This window comes from Falco naumanni, chromosome 4 (genome assembly GCF_017639655.2).
Source record: "Falco naumanni isolate bFalNau1 chromosome 4, bFalNau1.pat, whole genome shotgun sequence".
NCBI lineage: Eukaryota > Metazoa > Chordata > Aves > Falconiformes > Falconidae > Falco > Falco naumanni.
Genome location: NC_054057.1, coordinates 102,977,007 through 102,994,437, shown reverse-complemented (window position 1 = coordinate 102,994,437; position 17,431 = coordinate 102,977,007). Strand labels below are relative to the sequence as shown.

At 38.1% G+C, this 17,431-nt stretch overlaps 1 protein-coding gene across 2 annotated transcripts in view; it reads right to left on the bottom strand.

Annotated features, from left to right (window-relative positions):
• Window positions 1-2,410: 2,410 nt before the first annotated feature.
• Window positions 2,411-17,431, bottom strand: part of DENND6A (DENN domain containing 6A) — a 28,195-nt gene continuing 13,174 nt past the window's right edge. For both annotated transcript variants that reach the window (XM_040589495.1, XM_040589496.1), the window contains 9 exons: window positions 15,045-15,139; window positions 13,188-13,253; window positions 13,028-13,092; window positions 12,322-12,411; window positions 7,251-7,304; window positions 7,059-7,168; window positions 6,340-6,442; window positions 4,818-4,892; window positions 2,411-4,295 (listed from right to left, as the gene is read on the bottom strand). In XM_040589495.1, the coding sequence (XP_040445429.1) occupies window positions 4,164-4,295; window positions 4,818-4,892; window positions 6,340-6,442; window positions 7,059-7,168; window positions 7,251-7,304; window positions 12,322-12,411; window positions 13,028-13,092; window positions 13,188-13,253; window positions 15,045-15,139 (790 nt within the window). In that variant the 3' untranslated portion in view covers window positions 2,411-4,163. The remainder of the gene's footprint in view (window positions 4,296-4,817; window positions 4,893-6,339; window positions 6,443-7,058; window positions 7,169-7,250; window positions 7,305-12,321; window positions 12,412-13,027; window positions 13,093-13,187; window positions 13,254-15,044; window positions 15,140-17,431) is intronic.

Below are 17,431 nucleotides of genomic sequence, written 5' to 3'. Positions count from 1 at the left end.
CCGCCGGGCAGGGCGGGAAATGCAGTCCGCAGGGCAGGGCCGCCTCGGGCCGGGCCCGCTCAGCCGGGGGTGACAGCCACCGCGCGCCTCTCCCGGAGGACAGCCGAGTGGAGCGGGGGTGCGGGGTGAGACGAATCGCCCGAGAGCCCCAAATGCCCGCTAACACCAGCAGCGCCGGGCAGGGAACCGGCCCGCCTCCGGCGTGGGGCCCCCGGCGCTGCGGCTCCTTTCCGGCCGCGGTGCCCGTGAGCCGGCCCCGGCCCCGCAACCGCACTGGGCCGGGGGGGGCGCGGGCAGAGCCGGGGTGCTGGAACGGGCACGGAACCGAAAGGCGCCCTAGCCTGACAGACACGCTGTTTTTTGAGGGGTATATTCTGTTTCATAACCTGCTGCAACAGCTTTTTTCACAGCTATTGTGAAAAGCCCATCGCCTGGTGATAGTTACATTTGGGGCAGCGTAAGCTGCGTTTAATGCGTGACCGGCTGCGCTCCCTCTCCCAAGGAACCTGGCTCAGTAAAGAGCCCGAAAAATTTTCAAGGGAGTTACTGCCCATGAGAAACTGCGTTAGTACACACAAGCTCATGTTTTTTCAAAAAGACGCTATTTGGTATTTCCTTACCTTCCATTGTAACACCACCCATCTTCAATGCTCTTGCTAAAGCCTGAAGCAGGTCCTACCAGCAGGCTGCTGCGAGGGAGACTCAACTCGGGCTGCCCTGTCCTCACATGTCATGCTGGAAGTCTTACTCAGGTTTTAAATCAATCTGTTTTAAATTAAGGTTAGAAGTTCTGTTTTTAAAAAATGTTTCAAGTCAGTCACATTTTAACTTAAATCCAGTTAGTGCCTAAGTTGTTAACATGATCCTGATCAACTATTAGGTTTCAATTTCCTGATAGTTTTAAGGAGTCCCGTTCAAGGCTGCCAATACCTATATTCTATTCAGAGCACTCTGTATTTACACTTTTTTTTCTAGCCAAGAAAGTCAGGCTTCTCTGAATTTAGCTGAGGGTAAATGTGCTACAAAATATATGAAGGACTCTTTTTTTAAATAAGTTACTTTCTAGATCTCCAAACTGGCATATTCTTACTATAGCTACATCAATAATAGATACCTTTCATTGTTTCGGTTGTTAGACTGGAATCTAACAAATGCTTTAGAAGTAATTGCCAAAAATCAGCGTTTCATCATGAAGTGGTTGCTCTGGATAATCGTATATAACTATTACTTACAACATACTTTTGATTCATTGTCCTTTCTTCAGATCAAACACATTAACACTGCTGAAGGACTAGCTGCATCTTTACCATATTTGACTGCACTTCATCTTGTGTCTCGGTTTTTGCATTTATTTTTACGTTGTTTAAAAGAAATCTGTGAAGTCCCAAATCTTATGCACATCCCATTTACTCTCCTGTTAACGCTAAGTGAGGCAGTCCTAACTTCTTCTGATGACCAAAGTGGGGCCCTTTATCTTTAACATTTCTTTACTGAACAGCTACTACCTCTTTCCTAGGACCCCTTCTAAATATATATATATATATTATTTTTTTTGAGTCAGATGAAGACTGAGGGAAAATTACTGAAACTAGTAGGTTTTTGCACGGTCCTTTGGTCATCAAACCTCAGATAAATGAGGATTAGTACAAGCTCTTTACCTGTATTTTAAGCCCATTGAGTTAAAAACAAAACAGAAACAAAAAAGAGGTGGGAAAATTCCAGCTCACCAAGCTGACAACTACAGTTGTGCAGCTGATGCAATTCCCCTGCAACACTATGAATGGCTGAAGCATCCCTAGTCAAAATATGCATGCTCAGTGTAAAAGGACTGCAGGGAGGCAGGGTAAGAACAGAAACCTGCAGAGGAAAGACGGTTCCTGTTTTAGTGACTGCATTTTGCCAAGACTTGTAGTTACAGGTTAAAGTCTTTTTGAACCACCATTACTGAAAAGCATTACAAGTCACTGATGAAGACAGCAACCAACCAAGTACAACTTGTCTTTTTGCCATTCTTTTTAAGCATCTAGTTATTCAGGGATCTAAACTAATACCAACTCCATTAAAGAAACCTGAATTGAACTTTGCTTGCAGTCTACTTCCCACTACCATGTTTCTCACAGGTGTCTCAGATGCACACAGGAAATAGACTGAATATTGGGTAGATTTTGTCTGGAAGTCAGTCCCTGCCATTTGCTTTTTTGAGGATCCTGCAGCTCTATTGTATTACAACCATGATGCATGGTCAAGCTACAACACTGCTCCATCACATCAGGCATCTCTGGTCACCTAAGGCGTACAGCTTCATCAAGTCAGACTGCAGCAGTCTCTACAAGCTGCTGAACAGCTCTGCTGACACAGGAGAGGGGAAAACCCAATCATCTAAGTAACATAGCTTCCAAAGACAAAAAAATAAAAATCAAACCTTTTATTTTCTTTTACAAAAATATGTATTTGCAGTCATGTGACAGTTATCATAGTTGTTACCAGTTTACATGGTTCCAAGAAACTATCTTAACTATTTAACCTGGAGCACTGTCTAATTTCATATAAGAAGGGCCACTTACTGATTCCTGGATTAGAAATGCTACTCATCAGGGTGTGCAAAAAAAAAATATTTGCGAGTTAGAAATTAATGCTGAAGTGGTGTAGTTTAAGTAACATAATAGATACATTAAACTTTTGGTCATGAGTTATCGTATACAAACCATAACAGTATTAAAATACATTTTCATAAAAATACCGTGACACTTTATATCTAAATAAGACATTTTTAGAAAGATGGTATGAAATATTTATCATACAAAAGCATATTCTTATAGCAGGATTATGTTGGAAGTTTTAAAAAATTCCATTCAAGCACTTAAAAGCAGAAATTTTTTTTATAACTGTGATCCACTTGTCATGCAAGTGTCTGCTGTGTGTACACTACAGCATTACGTTTATTCTGTTTGAAACTGGTCAAAGTACAACACTGCATGTGGAGCAGCTGAGTTCTTACGTACCACTGAAACTTGTTCAAGAAGATAAACATCACATTCTTGTCGCTTAACATGCAAGAGGAAATTACTCTTGATGCATGTCTGCTATATGCATATATTGAGAATAATTTCAGGCTACAATCTCTTCTTGCCACAGTTCGACCTTTCCATAGGCTTTTTTCAGCTGAAGCCAACACCTTATCCCTTCAGCCCCCTTACCTCCCCGAACATCCTACTGGTATAAGTAAAAATAAAAGATTATAACAGGATTTGTAACTGCTGTGATCTCCAACTGAAATAGATTGTATATCAGCTAACTCTACTGAAATCACTGATTTAAAAATCCGTATTAGAACACCACTGTTTATTTCCTATTCATATGTGATGAATACTGCATGCTTACATTTACACTAGTGATCCGCCTTAAATCCTGGATGTCAGCAGTTTAAAACCACTAGTTAGAATACAATTACTTTGTATTTAAGGCATGTGAGTAAGAGCACCCTAATTAACTGACATTGAATGGAAGAGACGACTCTTCACGAAATTTGTCAGCTGCCTTCTCTTCTTTAAAGATGCTAAATTAAGATGGTTTTGGAAAGATGTAAGGAGGAGAAGGGAAGAACGTTAAGAGCCAATCTGATTATTTCAGCTGTCCCTGAAACAGTTTTGAAAGCAATGATTTACCAGTAAAATACCTCAACTATAATGTATTCTGACCAAGTCGCATGTCAGTTGGACTCATCGCTAGATGAAAACATAAAAAAAAAAATTAAAAAAAGGCAAAGCAATCAGATACAACATCAACAGGACAGACAGTACAGGATCAATATTGCTTACCCCTGAGTTAACAGGATTGGGTATAGCAGCACCACTTGGAAAACATTCTGCAATGCCAGCACTGCACCGTGGTCCTATACTGTGGTATAGTTTCATATGCCCACAGATTTTTCTTTAAGAGCACTTATTTCAAACATTAATATTAGACACAGGAATTCCTTTAGTTGCATTGGTATTTAAGTGGAAAAAACCCAGTGAAAATAGTATAGTAGAGTATACTATTAGTACAGTCCATTTGTAGTGTTAACATACTATTTAAAGGTGTGTTCTGAACTTGGGAAGCCACCGTCTTCTGTGAAATTGCATTTGCCATTTGCTTTCTGCACGAAAAAAGCCCAGTAGAAATCATGTTGTGCCAGTTTTGAGCAAGATGTCCTGTAAGTCATCTGGAAGTGCTAGTATGATATCATTGATGTGTGTCTGCAGCTTTTTCAGTGTGTCAGTTTTCACAGGAAGGTGTTCTCTGTCAGCCTGCAACTGCAAAGGTACAATGAAACATGGTTTCTACTAAAAATACAAGTTCACCTTAAGAATATGTCACACAAAAGTGACATATTAGTGTATTTTAAAAATTAATTCCTTATTTACAGACCACGTAGAAAGTTGGACTATAGCAGGTTTCCTCAACAATCACACAACAGCATCAGCTAACACTGATTTGGACTTTCAGTAATCATAAGGAAGTTTGGTTTTCTTCTTCCCTGAGGATTCAGCCTTGCTCCCACTCAGATCAGTCAAAAAGTTCCAACTTGTTTTAAAAAAAATAGGATCAGTGCAATGCTTCCAACATAGCTGAACAATGAATGGTGGGAAGCTAGCTTAACCTTACAGTCTTAGCTGAAATGAACTGGTTTTATTTTACAAAACTTGAATGATTGATTCCTTGGGATACCCAGATCTTAAGGAGTATATTTCGTTCAAATACCTGTAAACACAACTATGTAACACTTATCTAGTTAAGTAATGCAAATTTGAGCCATGTTCAATTCCATTACTTACCAGTTTATTCTTTAACTTTAAGACAAGATCCACCGTTTCCACTTCAGTATGCTTTTGACTCCAGAAAACCAAGTTCTAAAAGAATAAAAATTAAGCATTGAAATATTTATGGTAACTTGTATAATTTTCAACAATAGTATTCATCTACACCTACCGTTCAGAATGGGTCTTCTCCTTTTCCTTATTCTCATGCCACTTATTAAATTCATTTTACTCATGTACTGTCTCTACTGTGAACTGCAAAATCTGCTTTATTTGCATGTTTGTTCAGGACTTAGCATAACAGACTAACACACAACATAAACAAACAAACAAATCATGCCAAACAGGCTTAGTTTCAAAACCAGCATCTACAATGCAAAATGGCAGCAAATGTTTACCACATCAGATCTACTAGCATAATACATAGTTGATAACTAGTAAAATATACTCATCAAGTGAATTTTCTTATGGAAGTTCTGTTCCCCTGCCCCTTTACTATTCACCTATTAAATATATTTGCTCATATACACAAAGATGTTAATATTCAGATCAAAAGAAAAAACCAGTATGGAGCAGAACCAGTAATAAATTCGTGACACGTTTCCTTTTCTTTGAAATAAGTTCGTGTCAAATATAGTTGGATAAATTCTAGGCAATTGACCTAGCTGTTGCCCTGCAAATGATTTGGGCTGCTCCAGCTGAACAATCTATTTGGGCTGCTACAATGTACTGTTTGGGAATTGACAAGGCAAGGGATAAAAATCAATGGCTTTTTTCAAATAACCAGTGCAATCTTTTGTTTTAAAGCTGTGGTGTTGATTGAACTTTTTTTTATTCTTCCTATTCCCTCTTTAGCCACGCAATCTCTTCTCCTCTTGCAGTACCTTTCTTTATTAGTCGATCCGACTTAAATGATACTGATACCCACTTCAGCCTCTGAAGAACTGATCTTGCAACAGAAATCATTCATGTGGCATTTTTTTATATATCAATAAAGAGATTTCACTTCTCAGCTTCCCATTACCATGGATTTGTTGTAGGATTGCTTTAATATCTTTGGAGTTGTAGGTTTCTTTACTACCCATATCTAATTAGTTGTCAATTTTCTATGGTACTCCCTGAGTTTATACCTTCAAAGCTACGAACTGTATCACAACTAAAAATGTCTTGTCAAATGAAATGCCAAGGAAGCAAGCTGGATGAAATAATGTTATCAAGTAGAAGGAAATCTCTTTTTTTTGGGGGTGGTGTATTCAATTCAAAACACACAACAGAACAAAAAAGTACCTAAGATACATTTTACAAACACTAACAGTTGTTATAAAAAAAGCGAACTGTATTTCATATTGCTGTCTTTTGCTATGTTAGTTCTAGCTTGTACTTGGTTAACAAAATCACTGTTTGCTAGATCAGACTTGAGAAAATTGTAAACATTTTTATGTTCAACCAATGAACACACCAGGAGTAAAACTGACTTGAGGAGGAAAATATTTTTTATTATCAGATAATAAATATAATCATAAGCACACATTTTTCTAACCTCATTACAGAGTGCTTCTAAGTGAAGGGCCTCTAACTTCTGTGTCATTTCTTTCTGCCGGCTCCTAAACCAACCGTCGAAGTTTGGCGATTTCAAAAAATGCCTGGTAAAACACCAAAGAAAAATAGAGTTTATATTTTAATTAAAATTTTGATAACTCTGCTTTCTAAGTCATCAGATGTGAAGTAATTACGTTTGAGGTTGAAAAATATATTAGGACCCTTTCTCTGTTTACTTTCAAAAAACTAACATTCTCAAGTGGAGTACAACAGGTGTTTCTATTAATCAAGACAAGGATTGAGAAAACAACATAAAGAAAAGGTGTCTGAAAGACAAAATTTTGTCAGGAGAAAAATCAAGGCTCAGTTTGAAATATCCTCATTTTTATCTTTGTGTTTTATTGGAAGTAGGAACCACAGAAATAAAACCACAAACCATATCGGTATACAGAGACCTGTAGTGTCATAGCACCTTACGAAACCCATTAAAAGGTTACAGAGACACAGATTTAAGTGAGCAAAGTATACTAAGCACTACCAATTCCTATTAAGGTGTGTATATATATATATATATTCTAAAAGTAAGTCTTATTCAAATCAATACTGATTTGTTCAGGAAAAGATCTGAAGTTTGATTTGAAGTTTGCTCAGGAAAAAGAGCATTCATACTACTGATTTGTCTTCATTTATGAAATTTTTTATGCTGATGAAAAAAGTGACCTGTAAAGTCCTATCCAGTCTCCTTTTAAACCTGATGTGAGCTGTGGTCCTGCTTTTTCCAGTGTCTTCATGAAGTCATCTTGACTAAATTGCCTCAGCTGTGGTGGACTCTAAGAAAGAAAAAAGTAGTGAGCATACTATAACTGTTTTCTCTAATCAACAGTTTCCAGTTCATTTGAATTACTTCCTTACCTTCCATGGTGATATGCATTTTTGCAAAGGCATTAGGCTTGCCACATAACGTTCCTAAGGAAAGGAAAAAGAAACTTTGTTTGCATAACCAATACTAAAGACACAATCCACATGTACGGTTGCTTATCACTTGTGCCCACAATGTTTTTTCTTCTGAGTATTGGTACAGGGTGGGGTCGTGCATATTTACCACATGAGAACGTAAGAAGGAGCTTATCTAATACCATTCGTATTCCCTAACTACAGAACTCTGTCAGCAAGATTGAAGGACATGAGGCAAAGGAGGACAGTAGACAAACATATACATGGAATATATATCTCTTGAACTCCAGCCACTAGTAAATAACGTCTCTTTTCTTTGGTGACAGTCTACAGGTACCTTCACATCATGGGTGATTACAAACACTAATTGCACTTTGCATCAAGTATTAGGAAGTGATTTGCAGAGTGCCCCAGACAAAACATTAAGTACAGAACTAACCTACAAAACACTGAATCACCTGCGGGCCTCTCTGCAGCAGCAATGTTTGGCAAAGGCATGGCTAGTGCCCCAACGGACCATCTAGCATACAAGCGGAGGAGCGGTTTCTCAGCAAGGCCACTGCTGAAGCTGAAGGCCCGATGACAGGAGGCAGCTCTGCCCTGCCAGCTCTCACAAGCACATCGATACAAACTGCTATACATTCATTTTGAAAGTGTATTCAAATGGCCATGCATTTTAATCTGCACACGTAATCAGCTTCTATAATATTATGAAATTCAATATTATTATGAAAAGTGTAGTTCCATCTTTTGAAGAAACAAAAGACACACCCCCTTATAGTTTCCTTGTTGCAGGGAATGTAAAGGGTGATCTCACCCTGTAAACTTAAGATTTATGACAGAAAACATAGTAAGTTTCTCACCTCTTGCTCAGAGTGAAAGTCTGAGCAAGATGGAGGGGAATGCCAGGGAAAGGTTTTGGATTCACCCTACATGTCCATCTCGTCTCGAAATAAGAGGAGAGCAAGGCAAATTTTAAGGAGAAACTCCTCTAATCATTAACACCCAAGGGCAAACAACTCTGTGGGAATGTTCCAGTTCCTGCAGACAGAAATTGGAGCTGATCATGCACATTCTGAAATGATGAGAAGTTCAGGTCAAGCACAAAAAGTTGTTCAGAGCTCAGAACAGGACAGAGGATATGTAAACATCTAATGCCTGAGGTATCACTGCCCAGTTTTATATATCCCAATTTTAATGTCCCAACTACCTCCCCAGAAACGACTTCACTTTGTGCAGAAGTTTTTGGGTTGAAGTCCACCATTACACAGACTTCACACCTCCAAATGCTAGGTGAGAGTATGCACCTATTACAACATAATTATTACCCTAATGCACAAATTAGAAAACAAATGACAAATTTCCATTTCAGTGCAAGTCAAAGCCTATAAATCTGCATGGATTCAGCAACCTAAACACAATATTCATTTGTCAGCATAAAAGTATGTCAGGAGTCTGCAATCACTACATCACGATTCCAATTTACAGGACAGGTAAATTTTTACTATTGCATCGGACACAAATTCCTATTTTACAAATTAACATCTCTGTTCAGAAGCAAAAAAAAAAAAAAAAAAAAAAAATCAGTGAACATTAAGCATTCCAAACAACTTTGCTGACTGGCTAGAAATGAGACAAAATAGGCTTAGAGATTTGAACAGATGAAGTACCATGTTTAGAGAGCAAACACCAGATATCTGCCATTTCCAGAGTAGCACGATGCTATACAATAAAATATTCTGATCCACTGAAAAAACATTCTCCATGTGACACCCTAATACAGAGTAGATTTATCTCGACATTCAGTGATAGTCTTTCCTTTGTAAAGTGTAATAGCATCTTCTAGAGTCACCTGAATTTGCAGTTTCCTCAATCTGTTTTATCACACCCAAACCCAGAAGAAGTTATCACCTGATAAAGCAAACTCTTGTGACAACCATTGTTTTACAGGAACAGCGTATAGAAAACAAAAAATTTTCAGATTCACTGTCTAGAAACCATTCTCATGTGACTCTGAGGAAAACCAAACCAGCTTATCACTAATAGACAAAACCAGCAAAATTAGAAGGAAAAATCCTGAACAGAAGTTACAGTTGAAGGAACTAGATTCCATTAGTCTCCTTATGAACCTTCAGATTGCTGAACTCACCTCTGCTACATTCAGAATAAAAAACTGGAGGCTTTTTTACTGAGGCTGATACAAACAAAAACCCAAATACACAAAAAAAGAAAAATGGAAACCACAAAACTCTGAAAGCTTTCAATGTTGTTTTGGGATGTTCCTCCCAGGTGTAAAACTGTATCGGGTTTACAGCCAAGTAGAGCACGACCGAGAAATGGTCATCACGAAAATGTCTTATACTCTAAAACCCAAGTCTTGGTGAAAGAGCAGTACTGTGGATGATTACTGCAGTCATCGGTGATCTAGAAGCTGTATTTACTGCCTCCGAGGAAGGCAAAGCATGAGGATCACGATCAAAACCTCCTCTAGAATCAGGGGACGCAAGTGTGTTGAATTTGTACAGCAGTTTATGCCTATGCTTGTATAGCAAGGTTTGATATTGAGCTATATATTCAAATTAGCCTTGCTCTGAGCAGTGGAGTTGGATCAGATGTCCTAGGTAACCTACATTCATCTTTGATTTTATGACCTAGTGAAGAGCTCTGTATATGCAATTTCCTCCCAAAGGTATTTATTTGTTTGAAATAGCCATCCATACTAAATTTCATTTGCCCATATTTTTTTTCTGAAGCAGCAGTAATATTGAGGAAAACTGAGACCAGGTAAGAGAAAGCAAATTCTGTAGTCCCTGCAACATCATGTTGGCCATTAAGATTTCCTGACAGGAAACGAGACTGAGATAAAGCTGAGTTTCATAATAGTTTTGCCAGTTCTAGATGCTCTGAATCTAAGTAGAGACATTACCTTTTTCTCAAAAGTCTCTTGTGACTTTTGTTTATGCTTGATGTAGCTGCAAGATTTGAAATCCTGAAAATACTGCAATAATCTGAGCAAATAGCTGCCTTGAGATGAAAAAGGACCTGCCCAAGGAGGACTGACTGCTGAAATTTGTCCACTGCAGGGAATGCAATGGCAAAACAACTTCAAAATCAATGAATAAAAAAAGAAAACCAAAACAAAACTCTGTCTACCTTTGGAAACAGACATTGTTCTTTGGAAGTCGGATAGAACATTGGTAAAAATGGAGTTGCAAAGGTAAGTACATCTGCAAAGTATTAATGAAGTAAATTAATTGCCTAGAAGATGAGTAACGAAATGCTGTCTGGACAAGGCAGCTGAAAGGAACTGAGATGTACTAGAAATAGTTTCTCACACCAAGCCTAACAGCAGTGAGTGCACAAATATGACTGGAAAAGGGAAAAAATTCTCTTAACTTTAATGATTTGCATGGAAAAGCACAGAGTAAATATCCAAGGGAAAAAATTAAGCCAGTCTGATTTACCAGTTGAATTGGCTGATCTTTCACGTATTAACAGAAAGATTACCTTGTAGCATCCCCTCAGTTATCATAGCAAACAGCAATTTGCTACAAGAGTATATACACTTACAGAGCTCTTCTCATTACAAAGTACTTTCCAGCTCTACCTTTCCAATACTGACATTTCTTAACATCAAGGGAAATACTCTTACATGGGAAAAAAATAATTTCAACAGTAGACAGATGTTCCAAGTATTGAGGAAGGATTAAAGAAATGTCCATCTTGCTTCATGTTAAAATACACACACAGAGAGTTTTACTTTGCATAAATGCTACACAGTGTGTTGCAAGCAAACATCTGAAAATGCTGTCTAGCAATGTACACAAAGAGGCATTCCTTTTTAAGATCTGAATCTTCTGTCTAGGTATATAAATGTTCCATTTCTGAGATTAAGCTACGGCCTTCATTTTTATGCTAAGTATGGTAATTAAAGAACTGTAAGACTACAGTATTTTAGAAAACTCAAGACATAGCCTAAGGGTAAATTTCTGTAGCTCGGGTATTATTCACAGGATCCTAAACCAGTTGAGGTCGGAAGGCTCATCTGGTGCTATTTCCCTCTTTCCCCGCTGCACAAGCTTCCCTGCAGGCTGCCCAGGACTATGCCTAGACAGGTTTTTTTTACATCTCCAAGGACAGAGACTCCACGACCTCTCTGGGCAACCTAACCTGCTTCACTGCTCAGTAGTAAAAAAGCATTTCCTGATGGCTGACAGACCCTCCTTGTGTTTCAGTTTTTGCCCACTGCCTCTTGTCCTGTCACTGAACTGAGCCTGTATCCATCTTATTTATATCCTCCCTTCAGATTTACATACATTTATTTACATTGGTGAGACTCCTCCCCTGCCGCACCCCCACACCTTCTCTTCCCTAGGCTAAACAGCTCCAGTTCTCTCAGCCTTTCCTCACATGAAAGATGTCCCAGTTCCTCAGTCATTTCAGTAGCCCTTGACTGGACTCCCTCCAGTACCTCCATCTCGCTCTGGTACTGGGGAGCCCAGAACTAGACATGATACTCCAGGTATGGCCTCACCAGCACTGAGTAGAGGGAAAAAAATCACCTGCCTCAGCCTGCTGGCAACACCCCTCCTAATGCAGCCCAGGATACCACTGGGTGCCTTTGCTTCAAGGGCACATCGCTGGCTGATGTTCAACTTCATGTCCGTTAGGACTCCCAGATCCTCTTCTGCACAGCTGCACTCCCCCCCCCCCCCCCCGACTTTGCACTCCTCTTTGCTGAGCTGCATAAGGTCCCTGTCGATCCATTTCCCCAGCCTGCTGAGGTCCCTCTGAACAGCAGCAAGACCCTGTGGTGTATCAGCCACTCCTCCCAGTTTTGTCCCATCAGCAAACTTGCTGAGGGTACACACTGCCCCATCACCTAGATCACTAACAAAGATGTTGAACAGTAGTGGATCCAGTGCTGACCCCAGGGGTACACTGCTACATACTGGACTTAGTCAGACTAACACCAAACAAGCTACTGCATATTTATATATGTAAAAAACCCGTTAGTCTGAGAACTCACTAATGGAATAATGAAACTTTCCGTCAATTCCAAAAAATACCGCCGAAGAATCACACTCTGTGCTTCTGTGGGACGCTTCTGTTGTACACCCTTAAAAAAAAAATAAAGAATCAGTCTGTTACCTCAAAATATGTCAGTAGTTGTGGGGTTTTTTAAAGAGTATTTATTCCAGTTTTTCTGTAGTCATTGTCCACAAGCCTACACACAGCACCCCGTACCCTGAACCACGACAGGAAAACGAATATGTCAAGTCCTTCTGCACAGATATTCATGCCTTCAATTGCTGATTTTTTATTTTCATGTATAGAAATTAAAGGAAAGTTTCTATAAAAAACTTGTGCAAATCAGTTGAAGTTTAGAATCTCTGATTCTTACCTCAAGCGTGAGATTTCTAGAACAAACAGACTAGATGGAGATGGCAAAAGGTAGACCCCAAAAGAGATGCACGGATAAGTCACTTCAATTCTCTACATGATTAAGCTAACTTCTTGAGTTCTACTGTTCGTGTTGTTACCCAAACTGCTAAGAAGGCAGCAGCCTTTCTTCTGCAATGAAGCTGTACATCTATCTATCCAGTTATGAATTGGGGCAAAGTAATCAGAATCTAGTTTCATTTCAGTTATGCACACAGAGCTCTGCCTTCAATTAAAACACTGCATGACAATATATAAAAGAGTTTCCATTAAGAAAAGACTTGCAGTATTACCTTTTGTAATTGTTTAACAATTTCTTCATCTTTGTTCAAGTATGGCTTGTAAGAGGTATAAACACCTAAAGAAAAAAAAGCAGCACTTAGCCAAAGGAAAAATAGAGTATGCTTTTTAAAATTAAAATACTGGTAATTTAATTCTGAAGCAACTTATTACCAGGTTTGGAGTCCAAAGTTTTAAGGTTCTTCAGTTTTTTCACTTTCACCTGCTTTGGAACTTCACCTGCCAAAACATTTAAAGCCACCCTACTTGAAATATCCATCTTTATTACTAGGTACTACAGCTGATGTGCTATACATTGCACTGATTTTTAGAAATGGATACTTTCATTTAGAAGACTATCTAATACTGTAAGAAGCATTAAGACACACTGGCAACATCCAGGTATATGTTTACTGAATGTTTCTGGATATATGAGTAACAACACACAGGCTTTTCAATTCATATAAGGGTCCCCTGTTTAAAGCAAAAAAAATCCAAAAACCAAACCAAAAAACCAGAGGTACAACCTTCTGAATCAAAGTAGCCAAAGAAAAATACTGACTATATAGCAGTAAATGACTGTTTCATTAATTTCAAATTTCATTTCCTCTTCCTTTGTTCCCCTTAGGGTAAATGCTTTCAGGAACAAATCTTTGGTACCTGTGCTGAAATAAATTGTACACAAGAAATTAAAACAGTAGCCATGGATTTAAGTGTTCTAAAAGAAAATTTAAGTCCCTTTTTCATAGGCCAAACTAAGGTTTTTGGTTTTCTTTTTCAAATATAGCCTCCTCCATCCAGAAGACCCTAAACCCTGTTAACAACAGTCCTGCAGCCTCATCAGAACCTTTCGCCTAGATGTACTTGGACGCTCAACTTCAGAAAATGCAACAGTATATAATTGCTATTGAAACTGAAGAGTGAGGAGAAAAGGAGAAAAAAACCACACCACCCAACAACAACAAAAAAAATAGTCACAAGCCCTCTCCTTATCCCTAAAGGAATAAAATTTAATTTTTTAAAGGCAGGTCAGACAGATACATCACTAGAACTTCCTGACTAAGCATTTCACATACCTGCACCAAAACTTCAGAATTTCATACTTGAGACTGTGTATCAAATTCGAAGGCAACCTGTGTATATGGCTTTGTAGAGGTTTAATAGTTTAATTAAGAATCTGTTTTCCAAACCTTCACTACACAGCAGCTAGCTAAGTCCCCCCCACAACCCCTAAAGCCCCACAGGTATTCTGAAGATGGACAGGCATAATATTTTAAAGTAAAGCAAAACTTTGCCTAATGATATTGAGCACAGCATGAAATCTTTAATTAATCTGGTGTATTCAGAAACTGACTCTAACATATTCTACAAAAACGGATTTCATGGTTTATTATCCTAACTGGGTATTTATGCATTCCCACTGCCAGAACAAAACAGCGAACCTGTCACAGCAAACTGCTACATTCAGGAATTAAAGAGTACTGCAGTATTTTATTACAGGCTACCAATTGACATGTTATCTAAAGATTACATTAAAATTCTACTCAATCATGTAAAGAAATCAGCCAGCTTGAACAATTAATAATTACCAGAATATCACCAGATTATAAATATATTCTCAAAATACTGTCACAAACAACTTTTTATGTTATTGCAACATTCAAACTTAGCTTTCATATGGCTCTTACCTTCTGTGCACTCACTGTAACTGGTTTGTTACATGCATCCTAAAATTAACATCAGTAATAATTTCTCATTTTAATACCTTATTGGGAGACAGACAAAACCAGGAATGTGTGAAAAGTAAAACATCATTAATAATGAGTATTACCACCTTTTACATTTAATAGATGAGATTTGGCAGTACATGACATACAGTACACGGGAGACTAACTTCACTTGACAGATTGACATCCATGAGGACTTGATTAGTATTCAACTAAATTAATTGAACTAAATAAAACGTTTGTAAATAAATAAGCCACAGTTAAGTCTTGTTGCACAGGAGTGTAGAAGGTATTTCTACTTTACCTGGAAGTTTAAGATCTCCAATTCGGATAATGTGAGGCCAGTGCTGAAGTGTTTTAGCAAAAAAAGGATTTGTCACCCCTAAAATGACAGATGGTCTAGAAAAATAATGACAATGTTTAGAATATGACAGTAAGAGCTTCCGTCTCAACGAAATCAAAAGGTTAACTTTAATTCTTAACGTGAAATTATTTTCCTTTTGTATTTAAGAGTTACGTTTTAAGTTGCACGTGAGAACACAGTAGTATGTTTATTAAAGTTTTTAAGTTTTAGAAACTAGCAAAACAAGCATATCTTAAAGTCTAAACAATAGTGGAGAACAGAAGTGACATCTGCTTAGGCTCTTGGCTAAATTCTGCCCAACTGCAATGATGAGAACAGGGTATTATCTGATATTTAATGAATAGGAATTTGACCCATGTTTGAAAGACAAATTACCACTTCTCAAGGTTTGATTATAACAAAATCTCAGTGCTTGAATGTGCATGTCAACGTGACTGCTGTTTGTCTGAGACTTCTCAGCAAAGCTACAGCTCAGCTGACATGATTAAGGGGGGGAAAAAAAAAAAAAAAAAAAAAAGACACACAACTTCCTTTCCGACACTTTAGCATTCTCTGTTAAAAAGCAGTTACCAAATGATGAAGTACAAGCACATTAACAGCACTGTGCCCAAGCTCACAACCTGTCAGATTTTTCTGTCTACTCTGTACTTCGAATGTGGCTTTGAAGATGCATAGGGGCACCCAGAGAACAAGAGGCATCAAGAGCACAAGGCTGCTGCTGTACCATAGGCCTGCAGAATCTGGGATTTACAGCACTGATACGATGGCTGCCATCCATTTTATAGCCAAATGTTAGTTAAGGAGAAAGCGTTACTGCAAGTCTCGCTGAACTGCCATATTGAAAACAGGTTATCGTGACTTCTTCAGACTGTTCAAATTTGGGATATTTAAAACACTTTCTGTACATCGCCCTTAACTTCCCTGTTTCTCAAGGCGAGGTGGGGAGAAAAACAAGAAGTGATCTTTCTTTAGATTTTTGTTCAGTTCTTCTGGCTATACCATGATGGCAACTGGGCATCAATTTCTGTGTTAACCTACAAACTTTTCCGACTTTCATTCCTCCCTCCACTCGCTAATTATAATTATACAGATCTCTCTCTCTCTCAAAATTCATTAGCCATTCACAGATAGGAGAAAAATCTGATCACACAGCTCTGTACCTTAGTAAAATGTCTAGGCCATGAAAATAACAATTTTCTTCTCTCCATTCCATTTTAGAATGAGCAGCACCAAACTGTATCAAGTTTCTTAGAAGTCTTTTCTCACTTGTCACCAACTCAACTTTCCCCAGAAAAATCACTTCGAGTCCTACCTGCTGTTCAAGTATGTTTGTCTGAAAACATTTTATTCCAGATATTAAGTATTTTTCCCTACTCCTTTGAATTAGTTTCATTATTTTTTGTTGTTTCAATAATCCTGTTAAACGAATTTGCATTACTGACTTAAATTTATTGGGATTTGCAAATGTTTCAGTGTTATCATACACGATTTACAATCTTTCTTCCAAAATGAAGAACAGCATCCATAATGTCCCAACAGATTCCTTCCTTGTACTCTGAAAAAATAAACTTACGATGTTTTATCTTATCTTCTTTTCATAGTCACATCATAAGAATCAACATAACAAACTAAGGCTCAGAAGAATTCAAACCAACAGGCATTCTCCTTCTCTCTAGGAATGGATCAGGTCTAACCCATCTTAAATCTTCTCGTGCCTCCTTTGTAGGAACCAAATAGCAAGTTTCACACAGAATTGGTTTGGACCAACATACACAAATTGACATTCTTTTACTAACTCGAGCGTTAAAGTCAAGTGAGGCTTTCATTTACACGCATACAAATAATTCTCCAGGTCAAGGTAAACCGGTAGCAAATCACGAGGACTCTTGTTTCATTGCTACTGATGATATAATAGCAAGATTTGGTAAACTACTTGGTAACTTTTAGGAGCATTAATCTATTATATTTACCAGAACCAATACTGATTTTAAACCACTGAAGTAATTTCTGAAAAGGCACAATAAATCAAAACATCAAGATGAAAAACCTTGCTCCTCTCTCACTAATAAAACAGGCAGAATCTGCATCATCTGGATTCTTCCCCTTCTCAGAGCCACTGCTTTAAAAGCCCATTTCCAATCTTTCAATTCTTTTTTTGTTTTCTGTAAGAAAGCTTGTGCAATTCTAGCTCTGTTTCAAATACTAACATATGTACTGGACAACCTTTCTGCTCTGCTACAGAGCAGCAGATGGATTTTTTTTTAAACATGGGTTACTAAAGTTTAACCAAATTCTTCTTGCAATTATTTTTAGAAACTAAATTACAT